This window comes from Lichenostomus cassidix, chromosome 6 (assembly GCF_008360975.1).
Source record: "Lichenostomus cassidix isolate B80296 chromosome 6, HeHo_3.0, whole genome shotgun sequence".
Lineage (NCBI taxonomy): Eukaryota > Metazoa > Chordata > Aves > Passeriformes > Meliphagidae > Lichenostomus > Lichenostomus cassidix.
Genome location: NC_139487.1, coordinates 2,332,825 through 2,347,661, shown reverse-complemented (window position 1 = coordinate 2,347,661; position 14,837 = coordinate 2,332,825). Strand labels below are relative to the sequence as shown.

The window sequence follows — 14,837 nt, the reverse complement described above, 5'->3', positions numbered from 1 at the left end:
CTAAATTGGTTATTTATTTATTTATTTCCTCCAACCTTCCATTGGAAGAGAAGTGGAAGGATGTTAAAAATGCTCCTCTGCTCCAGCTGAGTTGAAGGCAAACTTGGCTGGAATTTCAAACAGTTCTTCATGCAATCAAATCCTTGGAGTTTTCCTTACTTTGAGGAAGGATGGATTCTGTGATGCCAGAGCAATAAGGAATCTTGGAATCCTGTTTGGTAGAAATTTGGGAGATTTGATGCAGTTTCTTGCTCCATAGGAAGTTTTTTCCATGAGCTTGGACAATTCATTTGAGCCTCTGCTGATGTCTGTTCTTTATCTGCAAAGTGCTAATTCCACATCTCTTTACTTGGAGGAACGTTTTGAAGATTAAGTGGATTTAAGAATGTGTGTATAATACCCATAATACCTGTGTGCAGCTGAAATATTAAACAGCTGATTGAGGGAACTGCTCTTTGTGGGTTTTCTGCTCAGAGAAGAAAAATGCTGAGTAACCTCATTAGCTCTGGTAGTTATTTCTGTGCTTGGTTGGGATCAGAATGAGCAGGATTTAGTCCTCTCTCTCAATTTCCTTTTGTGCAGATCATTGGAAGAAAAACCTAACAGCAGGTCTCACCAGCTAGAGCTGAGATTTTGGGTTCCACTTGAATGCTGTCTCATCAGGAGCCCATATAGCTGGGGATGTTTATCAAGAAATCCAAATTTTCTTAAGATAGGAGTGGAAGTTTTTTTTGTATTTTCCTTTATGTCTCTAGTTCTGAAAAGTTCCTTTTCAGCATACAGATGTTTTGGGAAGGGAGCTAAGCTGGTGACTGGAAATCCTTGTTTGTTCTTCCAAGATGGGGATTCTGAGCTGCTCTCTCCCAGTGTGCAACACTTCCCTGATAAAGATGTTCTCAGCAGATGCCAAATCCCTCCCTGGTCCCATTTTCATGCAGCCTGTACAGTTGGGAAATAAATGAGGGTCTGGGAGAACGTGATGTATGAGGCCCTAAATGGCTGCATTTTGTTCATATTTGAAAGGCAGTTTAGGCTGTCGTCATTACTGATGACTTGTGCTTTTACAGCCCTTCTTTTTGCATTGCAGAACTCCTTTGTGCCCATCTGAATAATAAATCACCCCCTTTGATTTGCTCCCGGAGAGCAAATGGGAAATTACATCCTTGTTAAGATGTCTTGAGGAACTGGAAGTGTGGGGGAATTTTTTTTTTTTTTTTTAAAGGAACATTTTGCCAACTTGGTTAATATTTTGCTTTGTCTCGTTTATTTGATGACTTTCCCAAATTCCAGGGTTTTCTGTCTGACTGCTTTATGGCAAAGGGAAAAATCCTGCCCTGCTTAAAAATAAAAAATGACAAATCTGGTCATACTTTTGATTGCCTTCAGAAAAAATTGTTTCAGATTTAAGCACCTAATGAAATCTGGGATGAGCATGAACTCCATCTTCAAACTCTTTAAGTTATGGGCAGAAAAAAGGCAAATCCAACAAATAATGGGGATAACTTGCATCTGATTCCTATTTGCTCTTTGGTGGAATAATATATTATTTATACAACATTGATTTCATTAGATGGAGGATTTAATGCAACTTTTCTGTCAAACTGGAGAACATTCAGTGTTATAAAGCAATGTAAACTCCCAAAGCCTCGGTAAGGTTTTCTCATTTGAAATATTGAACGATTTAAAATTTGAACATAGCATAAAAATCCAGACTTTTATGTGCTTTTACATGTTGCCTTCAAGTTAGAAGCCCAGAGAGCAGCCTGGTCCTGATGCATAATGCTTGACAGGAAGGAAAACAAGCTAAAATTAAATGGATGAGGAAGGGAAAAATGAAAATCAGACAAAATTGTGGAAGAGAGAAATAACGAACGGTGCGAACAGAAGTAAATCCAACACACGTTTTTATTTCTGTTGCTCTGAGCCTAAACCAGAATGAAGTATTCTGGCCCTAATTTTCAGCAATGAACTCTTTAGTGTAGTTTCTAAAATCCCTAAGCAGGTGCCAAAATAAAATTGCTCTTAATAACTTTGATACATGACAGAGAAATATGATGGCAGTGAATAAAAAAGGACCATAAAGAGGCAGTTTGCAGCATCATGGGCACCTAAAATTTAGCCATATGCTCACAATTAAGAGCTTCTACTCCCTTATTTGTTTTTTTTTTCTAAATCAAATGACCTAGAAACTTAGCTTGTGCAAATCAGAACATGCTAAATTCCTGATGGACTGTGCAAAGACCCAATTCTTTTATGTATTAAAATGTCTGAGTTCACCTTAAGAAAGGACTAGAAGTTCTTTTGAAAAGTCTGGAAATCCTAAAAGCCCAGGGTACTTCCCAAAGTTGTGTTCTGAAAAATATGGGAAGCCTGATAATGACATTAAATGAGTTTACAATTGACAGAAGAGGCCAATGAAGTCCTCCTTAATCCTTGTTTTGTGGCTCTTCAAAATCCAGTGCAGTAAAAATGGCTCTGTCCTCTATAGCTTGGGGACACTGTATTAAAAACATTCCAAGCAGCACCACATTTTGATTTTCTTCAATTTTTAAACAAGTTCAGTACTTTAAATATTAATACTTAGCAGTGGTTGAGGAGCATAATTAGCAGCTGCTTTATATCCAAAGGGTGTCCATCAGCATTATGGAAAAGCCCAATAACTGGCAGGGCTGTTGGGGAGGAAAAGGATGAACTCTCTGAAAACCCAGAAATAAAGTTCTGATTTGATAATACTGCAGCACTTCCTCAATTTACTTGTGGGAATTCAAAGCCCTAATATTTGAGTGTTTCCACATCAATCCCTTCTCAGCATCTTTTTTGGTTGTTTGGCCTTTTTTCTTTTTTTAATTTCAGGTGTTATCAAAAATTACAAGGTGAAGATTCCTGGGTAGGAAAAAAACCTCCAATAAGTGGAAAAAGCATAATGCTCATCCATGTTAATTTTTCCATTTATTAAGGAAAGAAAGAGTTTTAATAATTCACAGGGATGCAATGGGTATTTGCCTTTTATATATTCATATTTATCACTTGGCTTGAATTGTAAACATATTAATTCCTGCCTCCCAGTTAATGACTTTGGGTAATGATTGTACTCTCTTTATGCAGAAATTGTCCATATACCTCACAGTTACTTATAGGAACAGCCTCATCAGAGCTACTTCCTTGGCTCTGAAAAACATTTTGTCTTGCTCTGAGTAGCTTTTCTGAGGGATTTTTAAAGCATTTTTTAAAAATAATGATTAAATTTACCTCCTCAACAGGTGATGAGTGTTTTTCAGCCGTTTCAAGAGGAGTTACAAATCCCAGTTTTGCCAAACGTCAAGAGTGGGATGAGTGTTGTAGGCTCTGCCATAACTCACATTGATCTTCTGCTTTGGTTATGCCCCAAAAAAATCAGTTGTGATAGTTGTAAATGGAAATAATGTCAGGAAAATACTTCCCAAATAATGACACTGTTGCATTAGTAGGAACAAAACATTTAATTTATGTTTTGAGACCTGAAGATGGGTCTTGGGATTAATTGGGATGTTTTGGTATTTTTCTTCTCCCATTTTTTTTGTATTTTTAGTATATCTAAGCAGTACTGTATCATGTAGAGATGCAGGACCACATTTGAATTCTGTGATATTTTAGCCAGAGAATCACACAATGCTTTGGGCTGGGAGGAGCCTTAAAGACCATTTAGTTCCACCCCTCTGCCATTCTGTTGGGGTTTTGCTGTAGCCTGTGCACTGCTTTTAGTTTTAATCATTCTTTCTTAATATTTATTTCATATTTTGGACCTATCTCAAAGCTGCTTTTCCTGTGCTGCTTTGATTTTACTTCACCTTGGGACAGATTCCTGGGTGTGCAGGGCTGGGATAGGAAATCCTGGCTGAGTCTGAGCATCAGAACATGTCAAAGAGGTTCTGCACAGTCCTCTTGTTACTTCCCAGATGGGAAAAAAAAAAGGAAAAAGGATCATTATGGGATATCCAAGTGCATTTTGGTGGAATGCTGTAGGAAGGGTGAGCTGGGAAGAGCTGAGCTCTGGGAGCAAACCAGCTCCTTCCCTGTCCCTCCACTTCCACTGCAGCCTGAGGAGCTGAGTTGGACTTGGGAACATTTTATACCACTGATTTTAATCTTGCTTTGGATTGAATTGCTTTTTCCAGCGAGAGATTAGTTCTCATTTAAGTGTGGATGTGTAATTAAAAACCATCTCTCAACTTAAGTTGCGTTGCTCGCCTGCACGGTGGGGCTGTGCGTCCAGGAAAGCAATTCCAGAGCTGCATATCCATCTCTAATCCTGTTGTTCATGTCTGAGTGGTATTGTTAGAACATGATAAACGACTCCTTCTTTGGGAGGGATTTACTTCTTTCCCTTCTGAGTTCTGCCAGGACGAAGTTGGGGAGGAAAATGAAATTCGGTTATAAATCGGAATTTATTTTGGTGGTTGAAAAGCAGCACTTCAAAATGCTTTGTTGTTGCTGGAATATATAGAGTGTGGTGGATAGCATGAGGAAAAGTGTCAAAACATGTTTTGCCCCTTTGGTGTAGTGAGAGAATAGAGAAGTTACTCCCCTGAAATGTTTTAGGTGGGCTTTGGTTGACTTGGCAGGACAGAGGAACCTGAATTGGCTTCATGTGGGAGCAGCAGAGCTTCCTGAGCAAATATTCCATTCCTTCCTTCAGGAGGATATCCCTGGCAGTGCCCAAGGCCAGGCTGGACAGAGCTTGGAGCAGCCTGGGACAGTGGATGGTGTCCCTACCATGGCAGAGGGAAAATGGGATGATTTTGACCTCCTTCCCACCCAGACCAGTGTGGGATTCTGTGATCTTGACTGTTCCACAGAATGGAGAAGGCAATGAGATGCCTTTAAAATGTTCCATTTGTTTCTTCACTTCCAAGTATGTGTTACTGATCTGAAATCAATCTAAAGCCAAAATCTTGTGTGTGAGAGGAACTTCCTGTGGTTTATTTACTTCAGGAAGTTTGTCCTTTACCCTGTTGATGTCTCCTTTTGTCCTGTTGGATTTCTGCTGAGTTCAGGTAGGAAGAGGATAAAGAGCCTTTTATCAGCAGCATCCTGTTGGAGCTTATTATACAGAAGGTTTTGGTCATCGTCCCAAGTCATAATAAAAGAGGGGTTTAATTAATTCACTTCTCCACAATGGAAAAGTTCATCTCCTTTTGCTTAGATTGCAAGTTAGAGATTGATTTCATATTCTTTTCATGAAGCACCTTTGAAGCTCTCCTGGAGCCTGCACATTGTTTAGCACTAGGCTGGCTGAGACAATCCCCCAAAGTCTGCTGAGTTGCTGTGAGTTTAATAAGAAATAAAATTCAAATTTAATAACATTAGGGAAGAATTGGGTCATTCTTGGAGACTCAGCCCACGTATTATCGTGTTCAGGTTCTGCAGATGAGGTCTTCCCTTTAATTAAATGCAAAGTATTAAACAGGTCTGTGTTCCTTTGGAGTGTATAAAAGGCAGCTATGGCTGCTTCTCCAAACACCTGCAGACAGCTCCTGGAAAATACATCAACCTGGACTTATGGATCTTTGTTGGAAAAGGGAAGTGCTGAGGAAGTTTTCCTCTGCTCCTGGCAAACCTTGCTCATGTTTTATAAAATTGAACAACCTGGAGAAGTTACTGGTGAAGTGAAATTGTGCAAGAAACGACCTGTGCACATGGGACAAGGAGGAAACTCTGCTCTGTTCTCCTCAGGCTGGGAGAGCTGGGAATGTGCAGAGAAGGATCCAGAGAGACCTGAGAGCCTTTAAGTGCCTGAGTGGCTCCAAGAGAGCTGGAGAGGGACTTTGGACAAGGGCTGGGAGTGACAGGGCACAGGGAGTGGCTTTAAGCTGGAAGAGAACAGATTTAGACGGGATTTTGGGAAGGAATTTTTGACTGTGAGGGTGGGCAGGCCCTGGGATGGAATTCCCAGAGAAGCTGTGGTGCCCCTGGATCCCTGGAAGATCCAAGGCCAGGTTGGACATTGGGGTTTGGAGCAGCCTGGGACAGTGGAAGGTGTCCCTGCCATGGCAGGGGTGGAAGGGAATGCTGTGATTTGGGGGCCAAATTCCAAGGGAAGAGGCAGGTGAGGTGAGGATATTCCTGTTGGCAGGGAGGAGCAATTTCACTCCTGTGAAATCCCCTGTTTGCCACTTTGGGATATTAATCTTTTCAGCTCCTCTTATCTGTCAGTATTGAAACAGAAATTGTCACTTGGAATGTGACCTGTCTGGAAATTGTATTTCTCTTATTTACCATATTGATGCACACATTTGTGTAAATATTATTAATTTTGCTGCCATAACATAAAATATCCCAGAAAATTGAGCTGAAGTTGGAGAAGTCAGAGCAAAGGACCAGCCTGTTATCACTCTGCATGTATTTCATCAGTTTTCCTGCTCTTCAGAGAGGAGGGAATGAGAACATTGCCTGTGATGAGGATTTCATTTTGATATCATGCAAATGTGAAGAGTGTCTTTATTTTTGCTGCTGATGAGAGCCTGGCAGTAATTCCTGTCTGCAAGGACTGGGTCACCTTCTGCAGCTCTGAAAGCTGGGAGCAGCACCACATCAGAGCCTGCTTCCCCAAAAACCTTCCCATAACTGCTCTGTTGTGTCCCAAAAACTCAGGAAGGGAACAACCCCCGGGGTATGGTGTGATGTGCTGAGAGAACCAAAGGTAGGAATTAATTACCAAATGCAAAAGCTTCCCCAAAGAGACCTCCTCCTGCAAGGAGCTTTTTAATCCAGGGATATCCAGACTGCGTGGTTTCATCAATTAAATTTTGATTGCACACATCCCTTATCTCTCAAGCTCGCTGAGCCCCTCAATAAATGTTGCTAAATAATTTACGTTCCAACAGGCGAACGAGAAGCATCAAAAAATGGGATAATTTGTCTTCAAAATGGCTGTTGCTTTTAGCAGTGTATTCATCTGGCAGGATCACCTGTCTGCTGTGAAGAAAGGGCTTCATTTAAAAGATAATTTATCTTCCCTTGGTATTCCCATGATTTGTCATAGTGCTGCAGAGACAATATCCCTGCTACCTGTGAGTTGTCCCAATTTTTGGGATTGCAGCAAATCCCTAGCAGGGAATGCCAATTGTCTTCAGTGATCTTTTCCTTGTTAAGGTGTTTGCAAACCTTCAGTTCTTCCCCTGCTCTGCAGCAAAGTTTATTTCCGTGGCTTCCAACATTAATTGTGTTGGATAAATGAAAAATAGTGTTTCTCATTGGTACAGGTTTGGGTTTATTTTAGCTCCTCAGTGAGTTTTTGAGGGAATATTCACAAGGGTGTGGAGAGACAGGGAAACAGGGAATGGCTTTAAACTGAAGGAGAGCAAATTTAGATTGGACATTAGGTAGGAAGAAATTCTTCCCTGTGAGGGAGGTGAGGCACTGGCACCACAGTGGTTATATTCCTGTATTCACTGCTGCATTTTTGCAAAATTATTTTTAAAAACATTTTTTATGGCTTTTCCTATTTATATTACACTCTTTGAGTACTGGCCATTCCCATAAATACAGTTATTTTCTGTACTTTATGACTGTATTTATAATTTTATTACCAACATTAATAGACAAGTAAAGCAAGATACCTGAAACAGATTTATTGAGGGCAGTTCTGTAGATTTTCAGTGAAATAATGTTTAGTATAGCAAAGGGAGAAAAAAAACCACGAGGAAAGGCAATTGCATTTAGAAAACCAGAAATAACTGTACTGACCTTGAGAACTCCTAAGCACTGTGGGTTCCATTGAAGGGCACTGTTCAATACTGACACTGTGTGGAGCTTTAAAAGAGAAGCATTTTTTGGTTAAAATGGACTTTTTTTTTTTTGAAAAAGAGCCTTAGAAACATGATAAATGGTGTTGTTAAAGCATCTCATTAATTTTTTTTTTGCCTGCTTTTTACAGAAGTTGGTGCAAAGCACTTTGGAATCAGGGAACTCTTTGTGTCTATTCCCATTGTGTGCATCGTCGAGTTTCTAACAAATAAACCTTCTGCAGGGGGAATTTCAGTTGAGCTGCTGGGGTGTGGGAATCTCAGAATGATGGAATGGTTTGGAAAGACCTTAAAGCCCATCCAGTGCCACCCCAGCCATGGCAGGGACACCTTCCACTGTCCCAGGCTGCTCCAACCTGGCTTTGGATGCTTCAAGGGATCCAGGGGCACCACAGCTTCTCTGGAATTCCATCCCAGCTCCTGCCCACCCTCCCAGGGAGCAATTCCTTCCCAAAATCCCATCTCTCCCTGCCCTCTGGCAGTGGGAAACCATTCCCTGTGTCCTGTCACTCCAGCTCCTTGTAAATATTCTCTCTCCATCTTTCTCATCAGCTCCTTCAGGTGCTAGAAGACCACAGGTAGGGCTGGGTTTTGATCTGGGTGAAGATCCTTTGGCTCTCCTTCCCAGAGGGTTTCCCTGCATTCATTCCTGCAGGCACTCAGGAAAAGATTTCCCTTTCAAACAAATTTTCCCTTTAAAATGAGATTTCCCCTTTGAAACAAGTTTTCTGTTGACCGAGGCTGAGCTGTTGGAGATCAAATCAGGCTCTGTAAAATACATTCTGAGCTGAAACAAGGTTTGCAAGACTAAATAAACTGCTATTAATCTCTAAAATCCCCTATCAGTTCTCTGCATTTTGCATGGAGCTTCCCTGGCTTGACCTAAAAGAGGTTTTGCTGCCTAGGGAGGCTCTGAACTCCTTCAGTCCCATCAGCTAAAGGAGGTGGCACATCTTTTGTAGGAGTTCTGGAAGCAAAGTTTGTCACTGAAAATACCTTACTGCATCCTGACTGGCAAAAAGCTGCTTTTGTGGCAGCAGGAAAACCCCCAGCTATTTCTCACTGCTGTTACTGCAGGTGTGAACTTCGTTTTCTGCAAGGAAAAATGTTCCCTTGTTTGATTCTCGTGGTCAGCAGGCAGGATTTGGCCTGAGGAAGTGGGAAATGGTGTGGATTTGGTAAAGAATGTGACAAATGGGAACATTTTGCACTTGTTTTTACTCTGCTGCTGCAGCCATGAAATGGTTTTGTCTCTGAAAGTGCTGCTGAATTTACTGCCAGGTTTTCTACTGCAAGGAAAGAAATGTTTATTTTAATGCTGTGAGGAATACACGTATGCATTTCTGTACATAGAAATAAATTCATGTGCCTTAGGGTGTTCTGCTTCCCTTTGGTTCTTTTTCCTGCCCTTGCTGGGGTGATGCTGCTGGCAAAAGCTTCAGGAATCTTTGTCCAACTCCCTTTAGGATGCCCTGGAAGCTGAAACTTCCATCCAGGTCTTTATCTGTTTTATAATATAAAATATTCTTTGAAAGAAGAAGTTATGGGACAACCTCTGCCTTATCCATGTTGGGCTGTGTAATACCTTTATACCATAAATCATATAAAATATATTGTTGAAGTGAGCAAACTTGTCTGCAGACAAATTGGATTTTACATTTTCACATGGCAAAAAAATGAAATTTGCAATATTTTAAAGATGAATTTTTATCTTGTGAGTCCATAAGTGGTGACAATTTAATGAGTGGCTTCTAGGATTGGTAACAATCGATTTTTAGTTCTTTATTTGTTGCTAATACTGAGAGAATACAAGTTATAAGCAAAGAGAAGATTTCATTTTTTTATCTTCACAAAGTCTCTGGGAATTGTGAAGGACTTAAATCCTTTTCAGCAAAGTAAAATCTATGGAAATGTTCTGAAAGCCAAAATGCAGGGAATTAATTCAAGTGGTTTTGTTTGGTTTGCTTTTTTTAATATATTCACCCATTTATTTATTTGGCTGTATAGTCTTTTAAGGCCATGTAAGGAGAATTTAATGGGGAAAAAAAAAGAAACTTAGACTTTTTCATCCATTGCTGACCGTGGTAACAGGGAGATTTTAATGAGACATCACTTAGTGTAGGTTTGATTCCTCTCAGATTTTCTCTCTATACATAAAGAGCTTAATATTTCAATTTAAATGTTTTGCTAGGAGCAAATGGACAAGGCTGTTTAAAATAGGATGGTTTAGCCCTGAGGGAAGAAAGTGTTGGCATGTGTTGTCTCCCCTGCAGGGAATTCTCTTCTCATTCTGAAATTTCTGTGTTAATGTTACTTGTGGGGATTATTTAAAACTAAAATTTCCCTTATTGAATCTGTTCAAGAGCCATTTGAACACTGAGTATCTTTATTTGAAAGGTGATTTAGGAAAATAAGTACTTTTTGGAGCATTCCTGTGCCTCTTCAAGTGTTCCTTCTGAATGGAGTTTTACAGAAACTGGAAATAATTTCACAGTTTGGAATTGTATATTCATTTTTTTAAGTAGAAAATGTGTTTCTAAACAAGAAGGCATCCTTTCAAGAGAAAAAAAGAGATGCTTTGGTGTTGGGTTTAGGTTTGTTTTCTTTCAGTATAGCTGAATTTTCAGTTGTCCAGGTTGGGACAGCTGGCTTCCCTTTGGATGTTTGCAAGGCTTTGCAATTCTTGCTATGGTTCAAATTGAAATTGATTTTTTTTTTAGAGAATTAAGTACATTTTTCTATGCATTACTTCCAGTGCTGGGCTGCAGGTGATGCCAATGCTCTCTAAAGATTAAAAACCAACTTAAGATGAAAATCTAATCATGTTGTTAGCTATTGCTAACTAGCTGGTAGACCTTATTAAAAACACCTCCAGTACAAATATTGCCTCTAAATAATTCCAAACTTTTATTAGCACTGTAATTAAGAGCGTGCTGGCTGCAAATGATACCTCACAAAGGAAATGATTGCTGCTGGTTGTACTTTCTGCCTAGTATTAAATAGATTTTCCTTCCCAGCAGGGCCTTGAGCAGTGGTTGGCAGGTGGGGATGTGCAGAGAAATGTTGGAGCAGAGATGGGTGTGTGATGCAATGGTGGCTTAGAGGAATAATTTTGTATCGAAGGAAGATGTTTTATTAGCAAGATAAACACTATTTGTCATTGTTTGATGAAGGGAAGCAGGAAGAGGAGTTGATAAGTGGTCAAAGACCCTAACTTGTTCTGCTCAGCACCACTCTGGGGGCTCAGCCTGAGCTGAAATGACCAAATTTAACAAGTTTCTGTCATTTTAACTAAAACTTACAGCACTACAGAATCCCTCCCTGTTTGTTTTTTGTTTCTGTTTGCTAAGCTTGTTTATTTTGCTGTATTTATTTTTAACTCCAGCAGCCATTCCAGGTTTTTAGCCAGCTCTCCTGTTGGCATTTCCCCACTTGCCTGTGGACTCAGAGTGTTTCACCAGCAGACATTCAACTTTGTTGCTCCTTTCTGATTCCCTGTGTGCTAATTAGGAAGATATTTTGGTGTAATTATCAATCCCTTCAGTGACTCCCCATTGCTGCTGGCTGGGGATAGACAGAGCAGCTCCCCCTGTGCAGCCAGGAGCTTCACCCAGGGGATTGTCAGGATTTGGGAAGGATGGAGCAAGGAACAGGGATCACCAGCAGATGCAGAGGAGGTGGCAGTCAAATTTATCCACATCTCTGGCTGCTTCTACAGGGAAAAATGAATATTGAAATGTGTTTGGAAGTTTCAGAGTTGATCCACACCCATTGGGATGCTCACCTATTGGGAAGGAATTGTTCCTGTGAGGGTGGGGAGGGGATGGGATGGAATTCCCAGAGAAGCTGTGCTGCCCTGGATCCCTGGCAGTGTCCAAGGCCAGGCTGGACAGCAGCAGGTTGTCCCTTGGAGCAGCCTGGGACAGCAGGAGGTGTCCCTGCCATGGCAGGGGTGGCACTGGATGAACTCTATAGTTTGTTCCAACCCAAACCCTTTCTGGGATTCTGAGATTTTTATTTTTTTCATATTAGTTTGCGTTGGGAAGTTCCTCAGGTATGAGATTAATCTTTTAACTATTGCAGCCATGTGTATTAAATTATTCCCCAGACAAGTGAATAAACAAAAATATGACCTAAATTATCAGCTAGTTTCAGAACTGAGTTTGTTGGAAGGAAACAGAGCTGTTGATCACCTGGAAAGGGCTGGATTTGCCTGTGTGGGGTTGATGGCAAGAAAAGTCAAAACAGATGAATGTCTTTGCCAAGCAGTGGACTTGGAGGTTATTTAAATGTCTGTGAAAAGATACCATGGGCAAAAAAAAAGATTTTTCCAGCTCTCTGAGCATCCCTGAGCCATCCAGAGAGCTGTGATGGACTGAGCTCCACCTGCAGCCTGATCTGAGGCAGCCAATTAAAAAAATACAGAATTCTGACTGGTGCTGGCACATCTCTGGGATTGATGACATCATTAGGAGGGAATAGGAGGGAATTTGGGCTCCTGAATGTTTTCCTGCAGGCAGGAGCCCATGGTTGGTTGTGGCAGGAGCTCGTTAGGCAGTGTTTTGACAATTAACAGTTGGATTTTTGAGCTGGTCCTGTCTGATTTCCATTTCATTTCCATTGTCTTTGCAGAGCCCCAGCTTCTGTTCTTGTCAGGGGTTGTTGGGAAGTTCTTTTGATGTCCCAGAACAGCAGCTCAGGTGGCTTTGCCTTCCATATTCATGGAGTTTGCAGGTGCCAAAGAGCTCCCATCAGGTGCCTCTGGAAAATTCAGTGTTCCCACGTGGATAAAATCAGTCCTGCGGGAATTTAGATTTTTCCATTGCTGGAAAAAAGCAAATTCCAGGAGTGCTGATGTGGTGGAAGTTGGGGATTAGCCTGGAAATTAGAGGGCTCAGAGTACTGCAGGTGACCTGCTGTCATTTGGGGTTTAATCTCAATTACTTGGGCTGATGGGGAGATAAAGATTTGAAATTGAAATTAATGCTGATCTGAAAGGTAACAATAAAAGGCTCTGTGCCTTTATGGAGAGAAAATTCCTGAGTGTACTCTTGGGCTGTGGCATGGAATAACCTTGAAAATAGCACAGAAAGGGGAATTTGCAATTTAATCAAACCATAGAAAGAATCACATCTTTTCTAAGTCCTTCTGCTGGTTTTATTTTCCCAATTTTAATGGAGTTTTTTCCCTGCATTAAAGACCAGAAAAGATGTGGACATCATTCCCAGGCTTTCAGCAGACAGTCAGAGAGGGAGGATGGACAAGAAACTCCCTTTTTTGGGATTTTACTGCATCTAGGAGCCATGGGAATGGGTTGGAATTGTTCCTGCAATATTTTCACACACCAGAGGGAAAAACTAAACTTTCTTTTTGTCACTTTTTACTCTTCCTGTGCTTTGAGGAAGATCTGGATGGTGCTGCTCCTCAGTTTTGATGGAATTCACTGGATTTTGGTGGTGTTTCCTTAAGCATCACTGTATCTGAAATTATCACACAGTGAAATTAAAACTTGGGGTTTAGCTGGGATGCTCAATGTAATGATTGTGAAGAGATTTCTTCCTTGAGCAGAGTATTGACTTGCCAAATGCAAATGCTGATGATATTGTGTGATATTTTTAGTCGTGCTGTTTATTACCTTGCAAAGCCTTTAATGTCTGAGCAATGTTTAGATGAAGAATGTGTTGCAAAAGCCTGGGTGAAGATGGTGATAAAGCCATGAAATTGGAAATGGAAACTTCGTGAGATTTTTTTGTTTTGTTTTGTTTTCTTTTCTTGACAGAATTTTGCATATCCATTAATGAATTTTAATGATAGAATTATCTCCACTGCATTCTGTGGTTCTCTCCAGCAATATTGGGTTTTGATAGCCAATCTCATGTCGCATTATCCTAAATAATAGATCCTTTTCCTTTCCTTTTCTCCAGGGGAGTTTCGTGGCCTGCATGACAGCCATCCTGAGGCAAATGGAGGATTATCACTATGCCCATTTAATCAAGACTTTTGGGAAGATGAGGTCGGATGTCGTGGTGAGTTTCATGTTTTATCTCTTCATAAAATTGCTCAGCTTGTGTTTGTTTTTTCTTCCTGTTTCTGGTCTTTATATCCACTTGTGAAATGTGAGTAAAATGTATCTGACATTGCAGGATTAATATAAAATAATTATTTAAGCCCTGTGACACACACAGGAGTCCAGCTGGAGCTCTTTGGTGTTTTGAAACATGAGCCATTGGATTGGAGACAATTAATTAAATAAAGCATGAAGAAACAGTAGTGATGAGACATTACTAAAATCTGGTAAGGAAAGGAGAAAAAAAAATACAAAAAAGGCTTTTTTAGGAAAGGAACTTGCAGTGTTAAATCTTCCAGATGTCCTGATTTTACTTAGCTTTTATCTAGAGATCTGCTCACTTCCCCTTTAATGCAAAATACTTTAACCTTAGAGGTGCCCTTAGTTGTTAAATAAGCAATAATAATTGAAATTTGTCTTCTCAGAGTCGTTGGGTAGCCTGAGTAAGGCAACAACCCAAGTTAATTAAAGCATAATAGAAGGGAGTTTATAGCTGGGGAGATAAGTCTGTAATAACCTGGGAGCAGCAGTGCCATATGGTGAGCAGGGCTGGGAGGAGACACCAAACTCCCTGGCTGGCCTCCAGCAATTACTGATGACCCCAAACCTGCTCAGTTCTCTCACATCCCCACCTGGCTTTTCATCCTTATTCAGCTTCTCTTCTTCCTCCAGACCCAGCAGAGCAACAGCAGGGTGTTTCCTCAGTGTAATTATTTATATTTGGATTTCCCAGTTTGTATTTAATTCGTGTTATTCTTCTTTCTGCCTGTGTTGGGTGAGGTGTGAGCTCTTTGCCTGGTTCCAGTTTTCTGCTGCTAAAACCTCTTTTTAGAGGCATCTCTGCAGCTCTGAGCTGCTGTTTGGAGAGGAGGGAGACAAAGTCCAGCTGCACATTGAAAGGGTGAAGTGATTCTGGGTTCCCAATGGCCTCCTTTGGGGTCTTGGAGGATTTACAGGGATGGCACTGATAGCAGAACATTCCCAAA

The 14,837-nt window shown here is 40.7% G+C and overlaps 1 protein-coding gene across 4 annotated transcripts in view; it reads left to right on the top strand.

The window, feature by feature from the left end:
• The window catches only part of DOCK1 (dedicator of cytokinesis 1), a 251,333-nt gene that overhangs the window by 124,138 nt on the left and 112,358 nt on the right, over positions 1 to 14,837 (top strand). For all 4 annotated transcript variants that reach the window (XM_085064608.1, XM_085064609.1, XM_085064607.1 and 1 more), the window contains exon 28: positions 13,709 to 13,810. In XM_085064608.1, the coding sequence (XP_084920734.1) occupies positions 13,709 to 13,810 (102 nt within the window). The remainder of the gene's footprint in view (positions 1 to 13,708; positions 13,811 to 14,837) is intronic.